The sequence below is a fragment of the Nematostella vectensis genome, chromosome 3 (assembly GCF_932526225.1).
Source record: "Nematostella vectensis chromosome 3, jaNemVect1.1, whole genome shotgun sequence".
Classification (NCBI taxonomy): Eukaryota; Metazoa; Cnidaria; class Anthozoa; order Actiniaria; family Edwardsiidae; genus Nematostella; species Nematostella vectensis.
In genome coordinates this window covers 5,542,695-5,561,770 of record NC_064036.1, presented here as the reverse complement: position 1 = coordinate 5,561,770, position 19,076 = coordinate 5,542,695, and the positions used below count along the sequence as shown (strand labels likewise).

The 19,076-nt window shown below is 39.5% G+C and overlaps 1 protein-coding gene and 1 long non-coding RNA gene across 3 annotated transcripts; one reads left to right on the top strand and one right to left on the bottom strand.

The window, feature by feature from the left end:
• Nucleotides 1-1,151: 1,151 nt before the first annotated feature.
• On the bottom strand, nt 1,152-17,135 carry LOC5512780 (serine-rich adhesin for platelets). Of its 2 annotated transcripts, XM_032382185.2 has the most exons (22): nt 16,834-17,135; nt 16,589-16,641; nt 16,277-16,321; nt 15,161-15,706; nt 14,779-14,841; nt 12,175-12,279; nt 11,989-12,067; nt 11,633-11,714; nt 11,476-11,550; nt 11,269-11,347; nt 10,350-10,505; nt 9,982-10,049; nt 9,808-9,881; nt 8,633-8,736; nt 8,211-8,305; nt 7,753-7,847; nt 7,391-7,476; nt 6,029-6,124; nt 5,839-5,883; nt 5,278-5,766; nt 4,839-5,012; nt 1,152-4,203 (listed from the first exon to the last, which is right to left on the bottom strand). In XM_032382185.2, exons 1-22 carry the CDS (start codon nt 16,988-16,990, stop codon nt 1,681-1,683), a joined length of 5,289 nt encoding a protein of 1,762 aa, XP_032238076.2. In that variant the 5' UTR covers nt 16,991-17,135; the 3' UTR covers nt 1,152-1,680. The 2 variants fall into 2 exon arrangements, with proteins under 2 accessions (XP_032238076.2, XP_032238077.2); XM_032382186.2 differs by lacking the exon at nt 16,277-16,321.
• On the top strand, nt 12,275-14,002 carry LOC125561370. The gene is made up of 2 exons (XR_007307398.1): nt 12,275-13,140; nt 13,936-14,002. It is a non-coding gene; the product is annotated as an uncharacterized LOC125561370 (long non-coding RNA).
• Nucleotides 17,136-19,076: the final 1,941 nt, after the last annotated feature.

Sequence of the window (19,076 nt, the reverse complement as noted above, 5' to 3'; positions counted from 1 at the left end):
AGGGACATCAAGTATTATTCTTGGCGGGAATCGAGTAATCCAGTTATGAATTTAACGGGCAGCTACTAACTTGACGAGCATAATGCACCATCATTTCCCCCACCTCGATGTACGGGGAAAATAAGAGTCAAGAGTCTTACAAATCCCGCTTTAAAGGAACAGTGCCGTAGCGCCTGGTTTTGTTTTAATATAAACAAATGGTCCTCTCCCCCCTGCAGAACCCATGGCGTTATTCTGAAGCAGCCAATTGGAGATGTGGGCTCCCTTGTCTATTCTGACTTTTATCGCGTGATTTATTCAAGTATTCAGTTGGGGAGAACTCGGGGGCCGTTCCCCCAACCTGTTTGTCTTGTGACGAATCATAAGAGTCCAGACGCCGAGACTATTGAGACACCCTTCACAGATCAGCGGCGTAACCAGGATTTTTAACAGGAAGGGGCCCGAAGGGACTTTTAAGGCATTTTCTCCTGTATTTTTGATGTCTCGTACATTTACCGTATTTTTGGCTGCTAAAAAAGGGGGGCGGGCCCCCTAGGCAACCCCCTGGCTATGCCCCTGTAATTGACTGTCTGGCAAATCTAGCATGTGAGGTTAGTCGTGATCACTTTGGATTAGTCGCGCTGTTTTCAGGAGTGCAAACCAGGAAAACTGTGAAAATGTTTTCTAGTCTTTCCATAACCAAAAAAACCACACACGCATTCCTATCGAGTACCCTTTACACACTTCAGTTATATAGCACAAGAAACCTAATTGTAATAAAGGTGTGCGTGTGTGTGGGGGGGGGGGGGGGGGGGGGGAGCTTTAATCGAATTAAAGCTTCCTGTTTTGCCAACCATCACCTATTCTGGCTAAAAGTGTCAACCAAGGGTGATCCAATATAACATCGGATTTTCAGCTCGATCAAAAAGATCAAAATTAGGGTGAGATAACAAACTAGACCGTAAAATGATTGCCGCGGCTGTTTAATGGTTGTTGCCGATAAGTAGAGGTATAAAATGCTATGAATGAGTGACCCAATATCTCGAGACATTGGAAAGTGTCCGCTTAATAAGAGATGTTGACCGCTTTAATAGAGGTTGGCGGAGGTACACTCTACTAGCTTCAATTAACCCTCTGAGTCACTAGGAGATGGTTTACAAAGAAGACGAGAACAAGTGTATTGGAATTTTATTTCCTTGTTTCAGTGCGTCGTTTGCCAGTTCCTGAAAGGGTGGTATAAATCACTCTCACTGTAACAGGTAAAATCGCAATTATGGTCTAAATGAAGAACTTTTAGTCAGCTAAGTAAGATAAGTTGTGTAATACGTGATATGGGCCATGTAAAAATATATTTCGTTTATTCGCAATTTATTCTTCAGAAGCACGCATGCGGGCGTAGTTTTTAATTTCAATTTTTCATTCATCCATTCATAGGCACTATTGCGATACTTTTTTAGTTGCAGTGAATGTGTTAACAGAAATACAACCTTCGATGTATGGCGTGACGGGATGGCTACCTTTTGCAATTTCTTGTAATCGAAGAACGCAAAACTCACATGCTTCTAGGGGTTTAACAGAGAAAAAATATTGATAAAAAAAGTTGCATGGGCACGAATTCTGGACGGGACGGCGACCAGAAATTACATTATATTGATTTTGCCATAATGTATCTCGCCTGGTGATGGGTTATCGGGTACCAAGTCACACAGGTTCCTTTTTTAAGACAGCATTACGCTTTTTCGGACGAGACAAAACTTTCACTTCAAGTGGGGGTCTCTTAACGAGCTTTTTAGGCGTAAAGGCCTTGCGTTTACGAGAAGTTGGCGTTGATTGTTCTTCCATCAGTTGCTGTGTTTTTCTCTTAGAAGTGTTCTTGACGTTTGCATTTGTAGATGATCCTATTGGTGTTTTGGGTAGACTTGCACTGGCCGAATTGTTAGGCCTTGATGACAATGATAGACTTCCTTGAGGAATGCTTTGGTCATGTTTTGCCTTTTTAGATGGTTTTGATGCTTTGGGTGGATTTGGTCTGGCTTGCTTCGATGGTTTACCTCTAGGTGGTAGACGAGAGGCGGGTGTATTTGATTGTGTAGCGGCCTTTTCTCTTTGATTCTTGGAAACAACTTCTGCAGCCTCTGCCAGTGACAATGTCTGAGAATCATCCAAAAGATCTTCATCATCTGATTGAAGGTAGGCCTTGTAGGAAATCTTAGTTGCTCTGCTGCTAGACCTCACAGGAACAGATGGGGGAGTGCGTTTGGGCGTTTTGGTAGAAATAGAGCTAGCACGCTTTGTGGCAGTGGAGAGAGTACCAAGATAAGAGTTGGGCGTTTGTATCTTTGATGTTAGCTGTGGTGGTTTAGCAATCGCAGAAACGCCAACCTGGACATTTTTGTTTACAAACCTCCTCTCTTCATAGAGCCGCAGCCCACCATGTGTAGGCGTTGTCCAGTAACGGGGTACTGACTGATATGAGTAAAGGTTCATAGGGTGTGGTCCCTTCAAGGGCACTTTTTCCATTAGCAATGGCCAAAGAAAAAGGCTATTGAATCGCGAGAACAATAGTTTGTAATCCATAGACAATTGGTACAAGCCTTGCACAGCAGAAGCAATGCCTGCCACACCAACATTTTCAGGGGTGACCTGACGATGTAGAGATTGGATAGCACTTGCTCCCTGTTGATTCACAATAGTAGATGTTGTAGCATTATCGCGGCCTCCACTTTCGTCAACCGCGGTCCGGTTATCAGCAATAGCTGTCCCATTCGACATTTCTTCGGAAATTTCACCTTTCTCACTTTCAGGCTGAGAGGCAACAGGATTATTTGATGAGGATGAACCCTCTGTGATTGACTTTAATTCTCGGTCTTCATTGTTCTCAGCAGGTTTAGCTACCGCAGAGCCTGTTTTACTTAACATCTCCTTTTCAGAACGATTAACGTTCTTATCTTTACAGGAATGTGTTTTAGGGTTTTCAGATGTGGACACAGTAACAACTGTCAACTCCTTGTCTCCCTTTTCACCTGTCACACCTGTCTTGGATGATACCTTATGCTTGTCTTGCTCTCGAGAAGACTTGTCCTTGCCGTTAGAAAATGTATCAACGATTGACAGAGCATGGCCATAAAACTCTTCTTCTGGCGCCTTTTTCTCTGTATGTGTCATCGTTTCACTGGGTTTATTTGAAGACGCGGGTATACTACTTTGTTCGTTATTATAAATTGACGGATCCTTCAATGTTTGAACTTCTTTGTCAATGCATTTAGGGCGTGGTATCTTGGGCACTTGTGCCGCTCTAGCCCGCAATTGCTCTTTAAGACCTAGCAAGGTCTGTAATCCCTTTAATGTGGTACGACATGGTGGCAGCGGTGGGATAAACAGCCGTTTGGTCAGCGTGCTACCTGCGCTGGGTGTGAGCTGCGAGTTTGATCTACTTAAGTCCCGAGGTGCTAAGCTAGTCAGAACTGCATCATTTTGTTCAAGAATTCGGTCAATTCGACTGGATAAGGTTGTTGATGCAGTTCTGGTTGAAGATGACTCCGCACCTACTGAAGAAGCAGATGAATTAACTTTAGTCGAAGAAGAGCTTTCTGTAACAGCTGATGATGGAGACGAATGCACTGTGGTTAAAGATGGCGGCCTATTCGCAGTAGCAGTATGTGTGGATAAATTCACTGTTGAGGAAAAGTCCCTCGATGCTTCTGATGTAGATAACTGAAAGTTGGCTGAAGATGGCGCTTCTTCCCTAGCCCGTATGTCATTTGACGATGGTACAACTGTAGCTTCTGGTGACGTCTTCATAGAAGTATCTTGGGACGTCATTACTGTAGAATCTGATGACGGCATCAGGGAGCTAGCAACAGATGGTTTCTCTAACCTCTGAAAATGCACCGTGGTAGTTGGCGACGTAGCGACTGAAGCCTTCTGTGGCACCATAGTCGTAGATGGCGGAGTTACTGATGTTATCACTATGGGCGACTGCTCTGTGTCTATTGACTGGACCGTGGCCGTTGACGTAGCCATTGTTGTATTACACCCAGTGGCTGGTGTAACGTGGGAAGAAACAGGGACAGTTGTACTTGTTGCTGTGTTGGCTGACTGGGGAGATGCTATTGCCACGGTTGATGGCGTTTGAGCACACCCCACAACACCTCCAGCACTTGACGCTGTAGGCGTTTGTTTTTGAAGGGTCTTGAGGACGTTCAGAGTATCTATTTGGAACGCCTGTGGGATAGTATTAAGAGAAAAGCATTCAGGATGTTAAAAACGAGTCAGATCAAGGTTTATTAAACATAAATTGAAATACAGACCAACCTCTATTAAACGGCCACAAATACAAAGTCCCACAACACTTGCATTTCACGTACCACCATTAAGTGGCCAACCTCCATCTAGCGCCACCTTCGGGACACGTGGCCGCTTAATGGAGGTTGGCCACTTACTTTCGGTACGTGGTTCCCACGTGGAGGTGGTAAAAAGATAAGAAGACGAGATCTTGAGGGGAAAAAAGAGGGCGCGCAAGGGTTTCTGGGGAGCAAGATGAGTGCGCGCAATTAGTTATAGGGAGGGGGAAGGCTCATCTTCCTTCCCAGACTCCCTTGCGCATTCCTTTTTTTAACTCTCTTTTTTTATTGATTAGCGACTGGGTACGAGTCTGCCACTGTAGTAAATTGAAGTGGGCCGTAAATAGCACAGACATGGGAAGACAGCAGAGCGATAGCTGGGTATGAGGAGAGGGGTTGAGTTCTTCTCTCCTCCACAGCTCGTGCGCGGACAGAAGAGAATAAGATGGCGACCAAGCCTCAACACATAGCGGTAAATGCCTGTAAGCAGGCTAGGAAAACAGTTTTCGCATTTACCTGTAGTAAAAGAGAAAACGCAGAAAGCTTGCTATCGACCCGCACTTCTTGCTGGGTACCGCTTGGTGTTGTAGGCGAACGCGCGGATTCCACACCATTGTCTGGAGGCTCTTGCTTGATTTTCTTCCTTGGTTGTACCATAACTTTCTTTTTGGGCGAGGGTGTAACAGGTTGCTGAGGACAAAGGAGCTCATAATCAGCAAACCCTCTGCAAACAGTCCCTTTCGTAGGGGGTACCTACCGTATAAGTAAGCATACAGGACGAAAAAAACATTATACTATCAAAAAATAAAAAAAAAAACAGACTACAAAGAAAGGGCACAATTTGAACCACTCTTTGCAAGTGAATGCTATCTTCTACTTTATTTATTCTAATGCTGTTCTGGGATTTAAAAAAAAAAGGGTTGATAAGGATTAACATCGCACATAATCACTGTACCTTCAAAGATTGGCTTGGCTGAACGTCCACCGAACGGGGCGAGGGCGTTGACCTAGCTTTCTCTGTGATCTGGGATTCATCGGCGTCATCAGAAATCGCCTCCTCCTCATCCTCGGCTGACTCATAGACGAATTTAACCAGCTTTCTCTTTCTTTCGCTTCTCCTTTGAGCAACATTAGGTACATTATCCAAGACACTACTACCCCAATCTTCCTCGTCTTCACTGGACGACGATGTACTTATCTTCCGTCTAGTTCTCGTTGCACGTGGAGCAGTTGCTGCCGCTCTCGTTTTTCTAACTGGACTCGTTGCTTCCTTCTTGACAACTGTAAGTTCCGCAGACCGTTTAAGCGTCCGCTTTGGCTTGGGTTTTATTTCTTTAGCTTCGGGGGTTGTCTCGTCTTTTGTCCCCAACCTCTTGGCAATCGTTTTAGGCGTTTTCTTATTGACATCCGGGGCGCTTTTCTTCTTGCAGGGTATCCTTATATCCTGCAATAAATAGAGCAATAAAGGGCGGAATTGCTGAAAAAAGTTTGAGTTAAAAATGTGACATAAACAAACCTGATTAGTAATTTCTTTGATATCGATGTCCTGGATATCCAAGTCCTGCAGGAATACAATATCAATTCAACACAAGTCAGATTAAATATCTTAACTAAAATTAGCATCTTTTTAATAGTACCGTCTTGGGAGTTCTTCTGTACCAACATTATAATTGACAGCTTCTTTAAGACAGAATTTGCATGGTTACCTTTGGCCCTATGGTGGGCCTGTCCTTTTTTCTACCAACAAAGTTCCGAGGCATCTCTCGCTTTTTGCGTAAGGTGTTGAAGCGGTAATCAAGATACTGCAAATATAACACGTTTAATCAAATACAGAATGATTGATAATGATGTAAATAATGATTCGCCAGGAGAAAAATGCAGAGTGGGATCTAGCAGTGATTTACTGACCTTGAATGATTTTGAAAATGGCATTTTTCTCACATTCTATTCTAATCCTTAGTTCCGGTCACTAGACCCATCTCGATCTTAACCTTTAGATACCCAAAATACACGAAAAGTTCACACCTCAATCATTATCTTAACCTTTTGATGCCCAAATACACGGAAAGTTCACACCTCAATCATTATCTTAACCATTCGAGTAGCAATTTCCAGGTTACCCACGTAATTTCTCATCTCAGGCGCAGGTTTCTCGAAACACCCGAGAATTCTCGGGCCCGGAGACTTTATTTTGCATTTTTGCCCAAAATTTCGCATGTTGTCCTTTTTGAGAACCGCTTTCACGTTTTAGAACAGTTTGAACTTCGTCTTGGTTCATATTTCAAATGATTACGCTCAATAGGGCTATTTTCGAAGTTTTGCTGAGGCCAGAAATTTACCCGAAAAGTCTCGGATGACTGCGAGGTCCCGAGAACTTTCTTAATATTTAAGCCATGTGAATTTCGGGCACGAGAAGTTCGGGAAAGATCAAAATCCATAAATCTATAAAGAGAATGATCCTTTTCATGAATCTTTGTGGTAAAATACGATGTTTGACGATATTTCAACACATTTAGATACCATAAATTTTATAGAAATTAGCCAGTTTTTCAAATTTAAGGAATAAATCGTTTTCGGGCCCGAGAATTCTCAGGTGTTTTGAGAAACAAGCCACTGGTCCCTCTCTCATCCTCTTGCCCCCTCACCCTCTCCCCCTCGTATAGGCACGCCCTTGTTCTCCTACTGTTAAAGCCGCATTGTCACCAGTGCACTTCCGGAGGTCCGAAGGAAACCTCGACCGTTAAAAGACAAAAGAATCTATTAGAATTCGAGATATTCAACAGGCCATCCGCTATAAATTATCAATCACATCCTCAAAGAAACTTCCAATAGACACACTGCTTTCAATACTTTGAAATATTTTTTTTTGCGTTTTCCGTTTTAAATCATCGGAGATTGTTAGGTAATCGACCGAGTTGAGCTCTTTAACCTCCTCGATTGCCTTGAGCAATGGTGACACTGCGGCTTTAAGCGTCGTTGGGGTTCAGAAGCATTGTTCTCCAAAGGGGATCTCATAGGGACCCTCGGGTCATGCCCGTGATAACTAAGGGTGCCTTTAAAACACTTACATCAGATTTTCTAAGCTGTATCCATCGACGCCAACACTGGTTATCAGTTCTCGTCCCTAGCTCCTTAGCAATCTTAGACCAAGAACCTGATATGAAATACAAATAATTTCACAGGAAACAGAAACAATTTTAAATCAAACAACAAAGGAGAGAACTAACATTGCACTGCTCAATTAATAACGAGGCAAAGGCAATGTAAAGTATCATACAACATTTTAACGTTCTGTGAAAACTAGGGTTTTTTAGGGTTGCCAGTTTTCTATTCCAGATTGAGAGTTGACCAATACAAAAGTCCTGTAATCGATCGTTTGTTCGTTTCTTGGGAGGGGATAAGTCGCTTATTTCATGTTTGACGTGTTCACCTTGCCCATATCGGTCAACTCCAGCAAGTAGGATGTCATCTTCTTCCTTTGTCCAATCGCCCTTGTTGAGACTCGGATTGACAACATTCACATATCTAAAAACGATTAATTAGATGAGCACTGAATAAGGAACAGCTACTAGATCAACATTCTAAATCTAAACAGAGTCATTTGGTGGTAATGATAGGGGCATCGGTTCGGTTCGAGAAAAGATCCACATCGCTTCTCTTCCATGCGCAAAAATTTTTCACTTCACCCCAGAAAAGTTTACTCTCAGAAAATGCCTAAATACGCGATCGATTCCCTTGAAATCGGCACTCAAGGCCCTACCAAGTCTCGGAATTTCATCTCCCTGTATGATGGTGGGATCCACAATGGATCTATCCATAAAATTTCTTACAAGCACAGTTTTTGATACTGCTTTTTCTAACAATGTTTGTTGCAAGCACAATTCTTACCTCTCCCTACACTGGGTGCCTGTTCTTCCAGGTACTAGTTCAGCAATCCTTTCCCAGTTGAGCTCTTTAACCTCCTCGATTGCCTTGAGCAAACACTAAAAATGAGAAATGGGAATTTTTAATGAACAAACCCTATACATAATACTGACCCAGTCTCAAACAGGAGTTCCATGAAGAGGGCCAAAGTATGAAAGGGGATTTGGGACTACTGGTGTGCTAGGAGAAACTAAATATTTTTATTGCTTCCTTGGCATCCTTTTTAAGTTCCTGATTTGCCAAGCAGAACGAACCCACACTGTTTTCGAAATTTTAAAAATAGTTAAGCTTATATTCAACATGATTTCAATGCAAAATGTTTTTAAAGCTCTTTCTTAAAAAAAAAAAAAAAACGCCCCATAACACTTAAGCAAATCTAGCAGTACCTCATTCTCTTCAGCAGTCCACTTCCCTTTCTTGGTCGGTTTGCAAGCCTTCATGTAGCGATGCATAACTTGTTCTCCCATACGACCCTCCATGTAACCAGCAACTATAAATCAGTTGACAAATTACAATGTCATGGAAAAGTGTATTAATGCATAACACACTAACACACATAACACACCAATATGTGCACGATATACAGTTCTTTGACAAAAGGTTGTTACCAACTGGCTTTGCAACTACGCGACAAGCCTGCATGTAAGCATGGGTAAAAACCACTGAAGTGCCTATCTGCATATATTACCACCACTAGCGTGTCTAAGTCTGAAGTTAGGCAGTGGCTAATATATGCAGCTAGGAGCTTTAATGGTTTTTACCCATGCTTACATGCGGGCTTGTCGAATAGTCGCAAAACCGGTTGATGACAAACTTTTGTCAAACAAATGTATATACCTGGTAAAGGTAAATCAGCGGTTAACTTAATACTGCCATGTGAAAGTGTAACGATGCATGACATGTTCCCCCCATAGGACCCTACATTTAACTTACAATCTATACTCAAAGGCTAAATTACAATAACTGAGTAATGGAAAGTGATCTGATACATAACCTGTTCTCTCCCATAAGACTCTCAATATACACCTATTTCAAGTAAAAAGTTGCACTTGAGACTCAAAGTATCGTAACCGGCAGTGGTTCATGGGTAACATATAAATGGCTAAATCCTGCCATCTCTTAACGCCATGTGAACGTTTAGAGGTTTATTAACAAGAATGCTAAATTTTTCTAAACATGTGTTTGCTTTTATTCATGCTAATTTTTTTTATACCCATTTATCACTGCAGGTTATGCCACATGGATTCTCTGAGTGCAACCTTATTTGAAATAGGTGGAGAACCCCACAGCTATAAAATATATTTTCAAACCCAAATTACTGTCAAGAGAAAATGTACCAATACGTAACCTGATATACGAGCCTGCAAGTACCCAGAAACTGACACAGAATAAAATAATAATCACAGGATAACTTACAGCACTGTCATGGTAAAGCTTAAATCAACAGTATAATTTCATTGAAATTGGCCAGCTGTTTATTCAACATTATTTTAATGTGATAATTTTTTGGTAAGAACATGTGATCCTTACACCATAATAATAAAAAGATGCTGATCAATACCTTTTTGCCAGTTGCCTTCGCCAAACATCTTCACGAGCTCAATCAGCTGTCGATCTTCCTCAGGTGTCCATTTACTAAAAAGAGAACCATAGAGAGATTACAGTAAGTGTAGATAATGGAGGGGCATAGTAATGGTGCTTTTTTGCTTCTAGACAAGCTTTATACTAAATGTACCTTTTTAGCAGCGTCTTGTTAAGACTTCTCTGATATCTCTGAAAACACTGAATGGGAGTTCTGTTTGTCTGTAGAAAGAATAAACAAAGAAAACATCAGCGGAGAGGTGCAGCGGAACCACTCTGTTTCAGAGAGGCATAACCATACATGTTAAATCTTGTGTAGACAAGCTATAGCTACAAGCAAGCTACACCATGCCTATGCAGATCATTTAGTTTTTCTACAGCTTGTTTAAAGTCTTTCTAGTTATAATATTCACTAGAGGTGGTGATTAGAGTACAGAAGCAGAAATATAAAATCTGGTGACTCTTCATGAAGGAAACATCAGATTTGGCAGACAAGGCAATTTGAAGTTAGAGAAGACAAACCTGCAAGCTTTGTGCAATCACATTCCAGCTGGCATTAACTGATGCTTGGCTCAACAGCATCTTGTCCTCGTACTTAGTCCATGGCTTGTTGTTTACCCTAGGGTGTCCAAAATGGCTCCACTGGAGCTGGCACTCCATCGCTGTACGTTTAGGAAGCTGTCACAGAATAAAAGAAAAGAAAATTAGTGGAGACAGAGTTATAGCATAGCATCTCTTTTTATGTCAATAACTCTTGACATTAACAGACATCACGTAAACACACAGTCAGCCCCTTTACCTGAAAAAAAAAAACTGAAAAATCTACTTCATATGATTTATTGTACTTTTTAAAGCACTAGTACAGTTGGTTACTTCTTTTATCAGCATTTTGCAAACTCTTGAAAAAAATTCTACTACTAAACTGCTCATTGGCTTAACATTACTCAAACGTTAAGTGCACTTTGATTGGTCAGTGCCCAACGGAAAGGTTGCATGATTGGAAAAAAATTACAGTTTAGCCAATGAAAATGCTTCAAGGATTTTGAACAAAGGAAACTAGGTGGCGATCTAACAGTTGAAAATTGTGGACAAGAGTTTGCAGTATGTTGAAAACCACATTTACTGTCAAATTAAACTGATAAAAACATTGTATGGTTTTCCTATAAGTAAAGCTACCTGTTCAAAAGAGTATCGAACAATTATATTAGAATTAATTCTCAGCTTGTCATGCATAGCTGTCAAACTCACCTGCTTAAGCCGGGTGTCACAAGATTTTGGACCTCATCAAACCTAATTTTTGTGAGAATGTTCATACATTCTCTGAATTCCCCTATATTGGCTCTCTTGGGTTGTTTTACATATTAACTGTATTTCACCCGATTCCACAAGATTTCTGTCCAAGCTGGGTTGACAGCTATATGGTCATGCAAACAACACTTACATATCTGGCAGCAACTTCATCCCAGTCAATGCTAAGGAGGTCATGCTCCAGTGATTTCGGGTCACTCTCTAGCAAACCTCTGTAGAAAAAATTAAAAAGGCGTCTTGGTTACCTGGTTGGCCCTGCCATGCAGGTTAGAATAATCATATGGTGACTATGGGTCAACCCAATGTCAAACCACTCCACTTTTTAAATAATGTAACTAACTTGGTCTGTGCAATCGTTTTCCTCAGTCTTTTGGCCTCCTTGGCATCTTCTTTGGTCTTTCCAAGCGCATTCAACCTACCAAGAAAATTACTTAGTTTTTATTAAAACAAATGCTTTTGAATAATATGGATACAGTTATACTAAATAAAAGGCCTACCTTGAGACTAGAGGGTCAAGTCGTCCCTTTAGGTTTTGCATCCTCACAGCTAAGGCCAAGGCCTTCTTGTCATTTGCTTTCCCTGTATACAATAATATAGCTTGTAGTCTAACTAAAAAAATAATGTCAATCAAGCCACTTTTTCTTGTTATTGTTAACAGAAAAGAAAATTCAATTATCAAAAAATATGTTAATTATTGGCTTGGTTGACAGTGGAATAGGATGCTTTGGTTTTATTGTTTATCTATCAACCATAATACTACTTATCATACAATCATATTCTTATTACAATTAGTAGGGAGACTAAACAAATAGTAACAGACTCTGTGAGAGATTTATGAATGATAAAATCTTACAAGCACTTGATGCATTCTCATATGCTAGGATGTTGGCATGGTACTTGTTGTTAATAGCATCTTGGTTATCTGGTGGGCCCTGTCGTCAAACAAAAGTAGTAAATGGAAGTTAGATGAGTAATAATGGTGACTTGAGAAGTAAAGGTTCACTAAAAGAAACTAAATAAGAACCATAAAAAGCCTTACCATTCCAGAAGAATCTTTAAAGTAGGGCTTACAGAACTTGGTGAGTGATGGCAGAGGATGGTGCGCTTCTTGGTCAGGACTCAGAGTAACTTGCATAAGGCCTAACTACAACACAAATCAAAGCTACATAATGTACTAGGTGGTCAATATTTGGATTTAAAAAAAAAATAAATTTAGCAAATACACACTGCTCAGTTTCTATACACTAAGAAGTAAGGGGTATTCTGTATTCAACTTTTAAACATTTTTATAATAGATTACATATTAAAATACTAAATCATTTCAATAGGAAATAAATTTCTTTATTTCTCAACAGTCGTTCTGGGTGGGTGGCTTTGATCTTTTAATTTTTCTATTGTTTTTTGTTGTTGTTTTAGCGGAGCCAGCGCGGACACAGGCCACGCGTGGAGCTCCATAGGAGCTACCATATATATAGGTATATATGGTAAGCTATGCGACTTGGTTTTGTGGTAATCGCACGGTTACCCTGTGGTGTCACACATCAGCCAGCCAGCCAGTAATCCAGCCGCGCAACTCTCAGGCCCCTCTTGGTCTTACGCTTTTGTGTTTTTAGTTCAAAGTTTGTATCTTCACAGAAAAAAAGGCAGTATTTAATGAGAAAATATGCGGATTCAAATGGAATGAAGTCATTTAGGAACCGTTTTGTCTGAAGTACGAGTCGATAGTAAAATCTACTCTAGTATTCGTGAATCCCGCCCGTCGCAACTGCTAAAAAGAGGACTATAGAGGAGGACTATGGAGGATCTACATTTCCATTGTATATTCATTCACGTCTAAATTTATGTAAGGAGATCCTGAGAAGAAAGGGCCTTGATGTTTGTTTTCAGCTATAAAAATCATTCGCTTGTGTCGACGAGTTCCTTGCTAGCAGAAATTCAACGACTTCACAGTTTACAACAAAAGCGAACAACACAACAACAACAGAAAGGGAAAAAAACTGCCAAGGTGAGTTTTAGACGAGATTTGTATTGAGAATATGAAAGTTATTTTTCCTTTATTGTTGAGCTTTTATAATGCTTGTTTGTTCGTTTTTTTTTTCCATAACCAATTGCTCAGACTAAAACACCGTACCAGCTTTAGTTTGACGTCAAGATGCCATATCAAAGTCATATATATCCTTGTTTTGATGTAAATACGTAAATACTTACAAGTTCTATAAATTCAGGCATATATTCCTCCTGGTAATTAAGAATTTAACGACAGAAATACGTAGTAGTCTAGTTACTGTATCAATGCCACTTAGTTTGTTGGATTTATACATTTGTTTCTAGAGTTTGCTTTGAGAATTCGTGGTCTAATCAAACATGTTGAGCATAACACATCCTTTAATATTCTTCGTTCTCTCTATACTTTATTGACTGCGTTGAGATATTGAGAGGCTGACAAATATCATCCTGTCATATATTGCTAAAGAAGACCTTTCTTGTCTTTATATTCTGTGTATTTAGTCTTTTCAAAGATACAGCAACATTTTTTTTCAACATTATCATAACTTAACTTTAACTTTACAATTACAAAAGAATTTTCTCTTTGAAAATAAAAAAAAAAACAAAATGCAACCCTTTTTACCTATATTATTTTTCCTTTTATACTGTCTGCATCTTGCATACTTCCTAATGTGTTTATTTATTTTTATTCAAATAGTTGTGGAAAATTAGTAAGGTTATAAATGGCACGATGAAACAGATGAAAATATTGTTTTGAAAAAAAAAATAATCAAGTGGTTTCACTTTTATCTAGGTAAAACCAACCAAGGACTACCTGAGGGCCATGATTGATTCTAAAGGCTGGAAGGCATAATAATAGGCAAATATTAAGATAATATAGTAGGGGATTTCTTACTTTTATACAACAGTATAAGTGTAATATTTTTAGAGCAAGATACTTGCTCTCAATGATAAATCTGTATTAAAAAATCTGTAAAGACATTTATCTACCAAACTAAAGATAATGAGGTAAGGGGAAATGTTAGGAGAGTGTTGTTGCATTATTGTTATTTTTTTATCGAAGATATACTCCCATTTCTTCCTTCCGGAGTTCTCCGATAAAAATCTGACCGCGCCTTTGCAGTATCTCCAGGGGAGGTTTAATGTCGGATCTGGCTACATACCAGAGTGAGTTTTGTCTACAAATAATAGCACGTCTATTGAGAACCGAAAGTATTCCTTTGGCTGTTGTGTGTGTGTGTGAGGGGGACCCCTCCTAGGTACGGGCCTGTACAATTCATAATGACATGGCAGTAAAAATTATTTTTTTAAACTACTTAAAAAAAACATTTTAAAGACACCTAGATCCCCCTAAATTACCCCTATCAGTCAACACAAAAAGGTATCAAATGCTGGCTCCGCCTTTAGGCAGTGCCTAAATCTATATATTATTTCTATTGTAATATCAAAACCAGGCTTTTCACTTGGAAAAAAAATCATCGAATCATACAGAGAAATAATTAAAATTAAAAATTAAAAACTTGCATGTGCACAAATTCTGGATGTGGGCAGCTACCAGAAATATTATTTCATGAAGGGAGATGTGTCAATAATACAAAAAGAAAGAATGAATATCAATGACATGCTTTTAGCTTACCTGTTGTTCCCTGTTTTTCGCTAAGGCAATCTCAATTTCTTTCAATTGTTCAATAATAACAGCCTAGAGAAAAAACAGATATGGTTAAGATAGCCAAAGCTTGAGATCTTTATGAGGCTTACATGTGTGACCAGTTTTGGAATTTATAGCCAAATGCTTTAATTTTAGCACCAATATATTTTAGCCAGGTTAAATCGTGCACACTTGTGCAGATAACGTAATAATACGTATGTAATTTAATATAATTTTGTACAATCAAATTTAGATTGTATTTTTTCGGAGCTCATGACTCGCAAAAGCCCTAAAAAATTATCTGTTAATTCCTTGCCTTAGCTGATAACTAATACAATCTGCGATAATCTATACAGCAAAGAGCAATCACCTGATAATTTCTATTGGTTTGAAGACTCTGTTCTAGCACTTCCCTAGTAGACATGTAAGCCACATCTCCCAAGTCATCATCATCTGATGATTCCTCATCATCGCTCTCATCTGAGTTGCTCTCTTCACCTTCCTCCGTATTTCGATATTCAGTATTACCAGCATCTGTTGTACTGTACATATTCTCATATGTTTGGTAATGTGGATCACAGGTATTGATGCTGTAAGGACCAGGATTACACACACTTGTATTATCAATACTTTGGGCAAAGCTGTTCTGTTCAATGTTGCTCTGCTCAAAGCTGTTTTCTTGTATGCCTTTTGGTACATTATGAGTTCCTAGTATACTTGCACTGTGCAGCTGATGACGAAAAGAGTTTTCTATTTGGGCTACTACTGTTTGATCTTCCTGTCTCACAGGCTTTAATTCAGTCAAATGAGAATCATTCTCTTCAGTAGAAGCAGTACAAACTAAAGGTGTCAGTGTGCTAGCTAAATTGAAACCTTGATGGCTTATCGGTGTTTCATCATAGTTACGGTGAAGAGGCTGGAAACACAAAACAAAATGCATTAAATGTCTTATACTATTTACCGCATTTACTACCTTGTGTAGAAAAGGTGGACATTGCGGGGATACTGTAATCAAATCTTAAAAGCCATAACAAGCATAATACAACTTCCACAGCTTACCTGGCCATTTAACTTGCCATTGATTTTATAATGAATACCAGTTAAATGATGTTTTATGTGCATGGTAAACGGAATTAAACTTTTTAAATTATAAACTTGACATGATTCGATAAAAAAAAATATTAATTTGTGCAGTCTTTACAGCTACCAAAAACCTATTTTGAAAATAAAGTATTTTCGAGCAGGTACTGTGATGCACACATCATTCAACTTGCTTTCCACACATTTCGACCAGATTAACAGGGTGGCAAATGGAACTAACATGGTCATTTGCAGCATGTACACAAGATGGTGGGCAGGGTGTGTATGTACCTCCCTTGGTAGCCAAGAAGTGGGTCATTTATTACTGAGGGACCGTCAAATACTATGCTTTTTCATATGATACCTATGACTGCCCCCTTCCCCTCAGTCAATCCTGGGTACATGCCTGATTTGATAAAATCGAATGCTTGTTGAAACCGTTTGCCAGGGGCTGTGAAAATGAACAAGGCACTGTCAGCACATTCCTTCAGACCCACCACCAGCACTTCCACCTCGCACAAAATCCTTTATTTGGACTAGGATATATACAAAATTACACAAGCATTGGCCATTACCACGTTTCGTACAGAATATCGAACTCCTTTGCATGTTTATATACCCCTCTAACGTAATTTTAATTAACAACCAACACTTCCCATGTGGGACACAAAATACGTCAGAAATAAGTAGCATGTGTTTAGATACCGAATGTGCTTACCGTATTTAATTTTGAGTGGGAATTCAAGGAATGAATAACAAGATCTGAAGAACCTGCAAAAGGAATTGAAGAATACGAACTCACTCCATGACACCATTATCAATATGCTCCAACGCAGTGCAGAACTAGTTAAAAAAAACAGCAAAGCAATGTAGGATTAACTACTTTAGGCAAAAGAAGAAATAATATCCGTACTCTGTAACATTAGAATAGTACGTTTTTAAAAATAACTAATAGTTTCTTACCGTCCAAACCTTCATCTTCTTCCTCACTCGATTCTTCGAACGAGTCTGACTCTTCAGAATCATTTCCACCGAGAGCTAGCTGAATTCGCTGTATCTCATCACCTAAAATCTCTCTTTCATACTCGGCAGTATCATAATCTTCTTCGGCATTGTTCATGACTCATTTCTAAAGCTATACTATGTATATTATTGTTTTGCAGAGTAGTGAAGGAAATAGTTTCTACTTTTTTCTTTCGCCAGTCATAGCGCGCACGTAAAACCAACGTCAAGCCTCGATTTCGTGTGTGACTTTTGATGGCGGCTTCATGTGGGACCTGTACAGGACCCGAAACGGTCCCAGGACCCGAAATGATCCCCAAAAGTACCAACTGATCCCGGGACCCGAAACGATACCGAGGAGTCCCCGAAATCAACCCCAAGGAATTACGGTAATGGACAAGGGAAAGCAGAAGAAATACTTGCAATTCTTGAAGCATAATAAAGGGTTAACAGCGACTCGATTTCTAAACAGCGTGACTTAAAAATATTAAATTCCAACACAATACTTCTATTTATTACATTGCCCGGCGTTAAACCCATAAACAGAGTCCAAAACAAATACACAACTTTAAATTGCTACTGAAAGGAATATAGCATAAACATAGCACAGCTTTGCTCAGATCAACCAAACTTTTGACTTTCCATCACACTCTTAACATTTTGCGGTTCCGACACATGACTCCGACACTATAAATCTCATTTCCGGTAAACATCACCCCTAAAAATTAATATTCATCTGACAACCAAACATGTATTTCACCACGAAATCCTTGTTCACACGAGCGAATATTTACCGACACATTTTAGGCAGCCGGTTTGGCCGAGAAGATGGAATGACAAAAGCACACTGAGTAATACACTCGAACAACCCTTCTACCGATGCAAAATATTAAAAGGATGTGAAAGCAATATTTTGTGAGTTTTGAATTTCCTCATGTAGTCGTGCTTACACCCCGGCATGATCTCATGATATGATAGGTCTTTCATTCACCGAAAACAAACATGCCAAAAAATAACTTTAAAACATTTCGCTTCCAATGTAAAGCAGCATGTCCCATCTGTAAAGACTTTCTTTTATGGCTTGTTATGTAAAAATGATTTATCCACGCCGGGCTCCTCAAATTACTATCACAGGAATTGTTAGTTGACCCCAATTTCTGACTCAACCACTGTATTTCCCCCGCAGTCGTATATAAAAATCTTAATACTATAGTTTTAGTTAATGTAAATTTCCATTTAAAAACACAAACAAAGCTAAATGTTTCATATGTTTTTAAAACTGAAAGCCAATCCTTACACATTCCTTTAGTTGTCCATTACTGTAATTCCTTGGGGTTCATTTCGGGGACTCTTGGGATTGTTTCGGGTCCCGGGATCAGTTGGGGTACTTTTGGGGATCGTTTCGGGTCCTGGGATCGTTTCGGGTCCTGGGATCATTTCGGGTCCTGTACAGACCCACATGGAAAGGCATGATGGGACAAGGGACATCTTCTCTATGAAATGAATACTTTCCCTGTCGTTGCACCACTAAACCCCACCTACCAGGTGCGTACACAGGGGTTTGCGAACCCCCCCACCCCCTTGATGGCCGAAAAGGGGGTTATTTCTTAAAGGAATCTTCAAAAACTATGCTTTTTTCCATATGATACCTATGACTGCCCATCCCCCTCATCCAATCCTGGGAACGCACCTGCCTACTCAACATGACATAGACGATTGCTTATTTCGGTACCTTATACAAAATGCCTTCCTCTATTATCTTTAGCTATTTGCGGACAGCATTGCTGGAAATTGATTTAAATTGATAATAAAAAATATTGATATAGATGTACATAGGTGTAGTCCGAAAATGTAAAGAGGACATTTTCCTAAGGTAATTTATGTCAAAGGCATTTTTTTCTTTTCCCTATGAAATAATAAAAAAAAATATTCACTTTTAGTTGTTTGAGGAGAGTGAGTGCTGTTTTTTGTGTGCCTCTTTGTAAAGGTCTCATTTTCCTGTTCTTCAAAGAATGCTCATCTGGGGTTACTGGGGTGCCTAATTATGTAGGATGACCAGAGAGGTAACAGAGATTTGAGAATATTGGGATTCTTGTTATGTCATTTCAAATAATATGCCTCTTATTGAATGCAAACATGTGCAATAAATTGAAATGACCAATAATATCATTGTTTTGAATAGTGACACACTTTAAGATTATTTG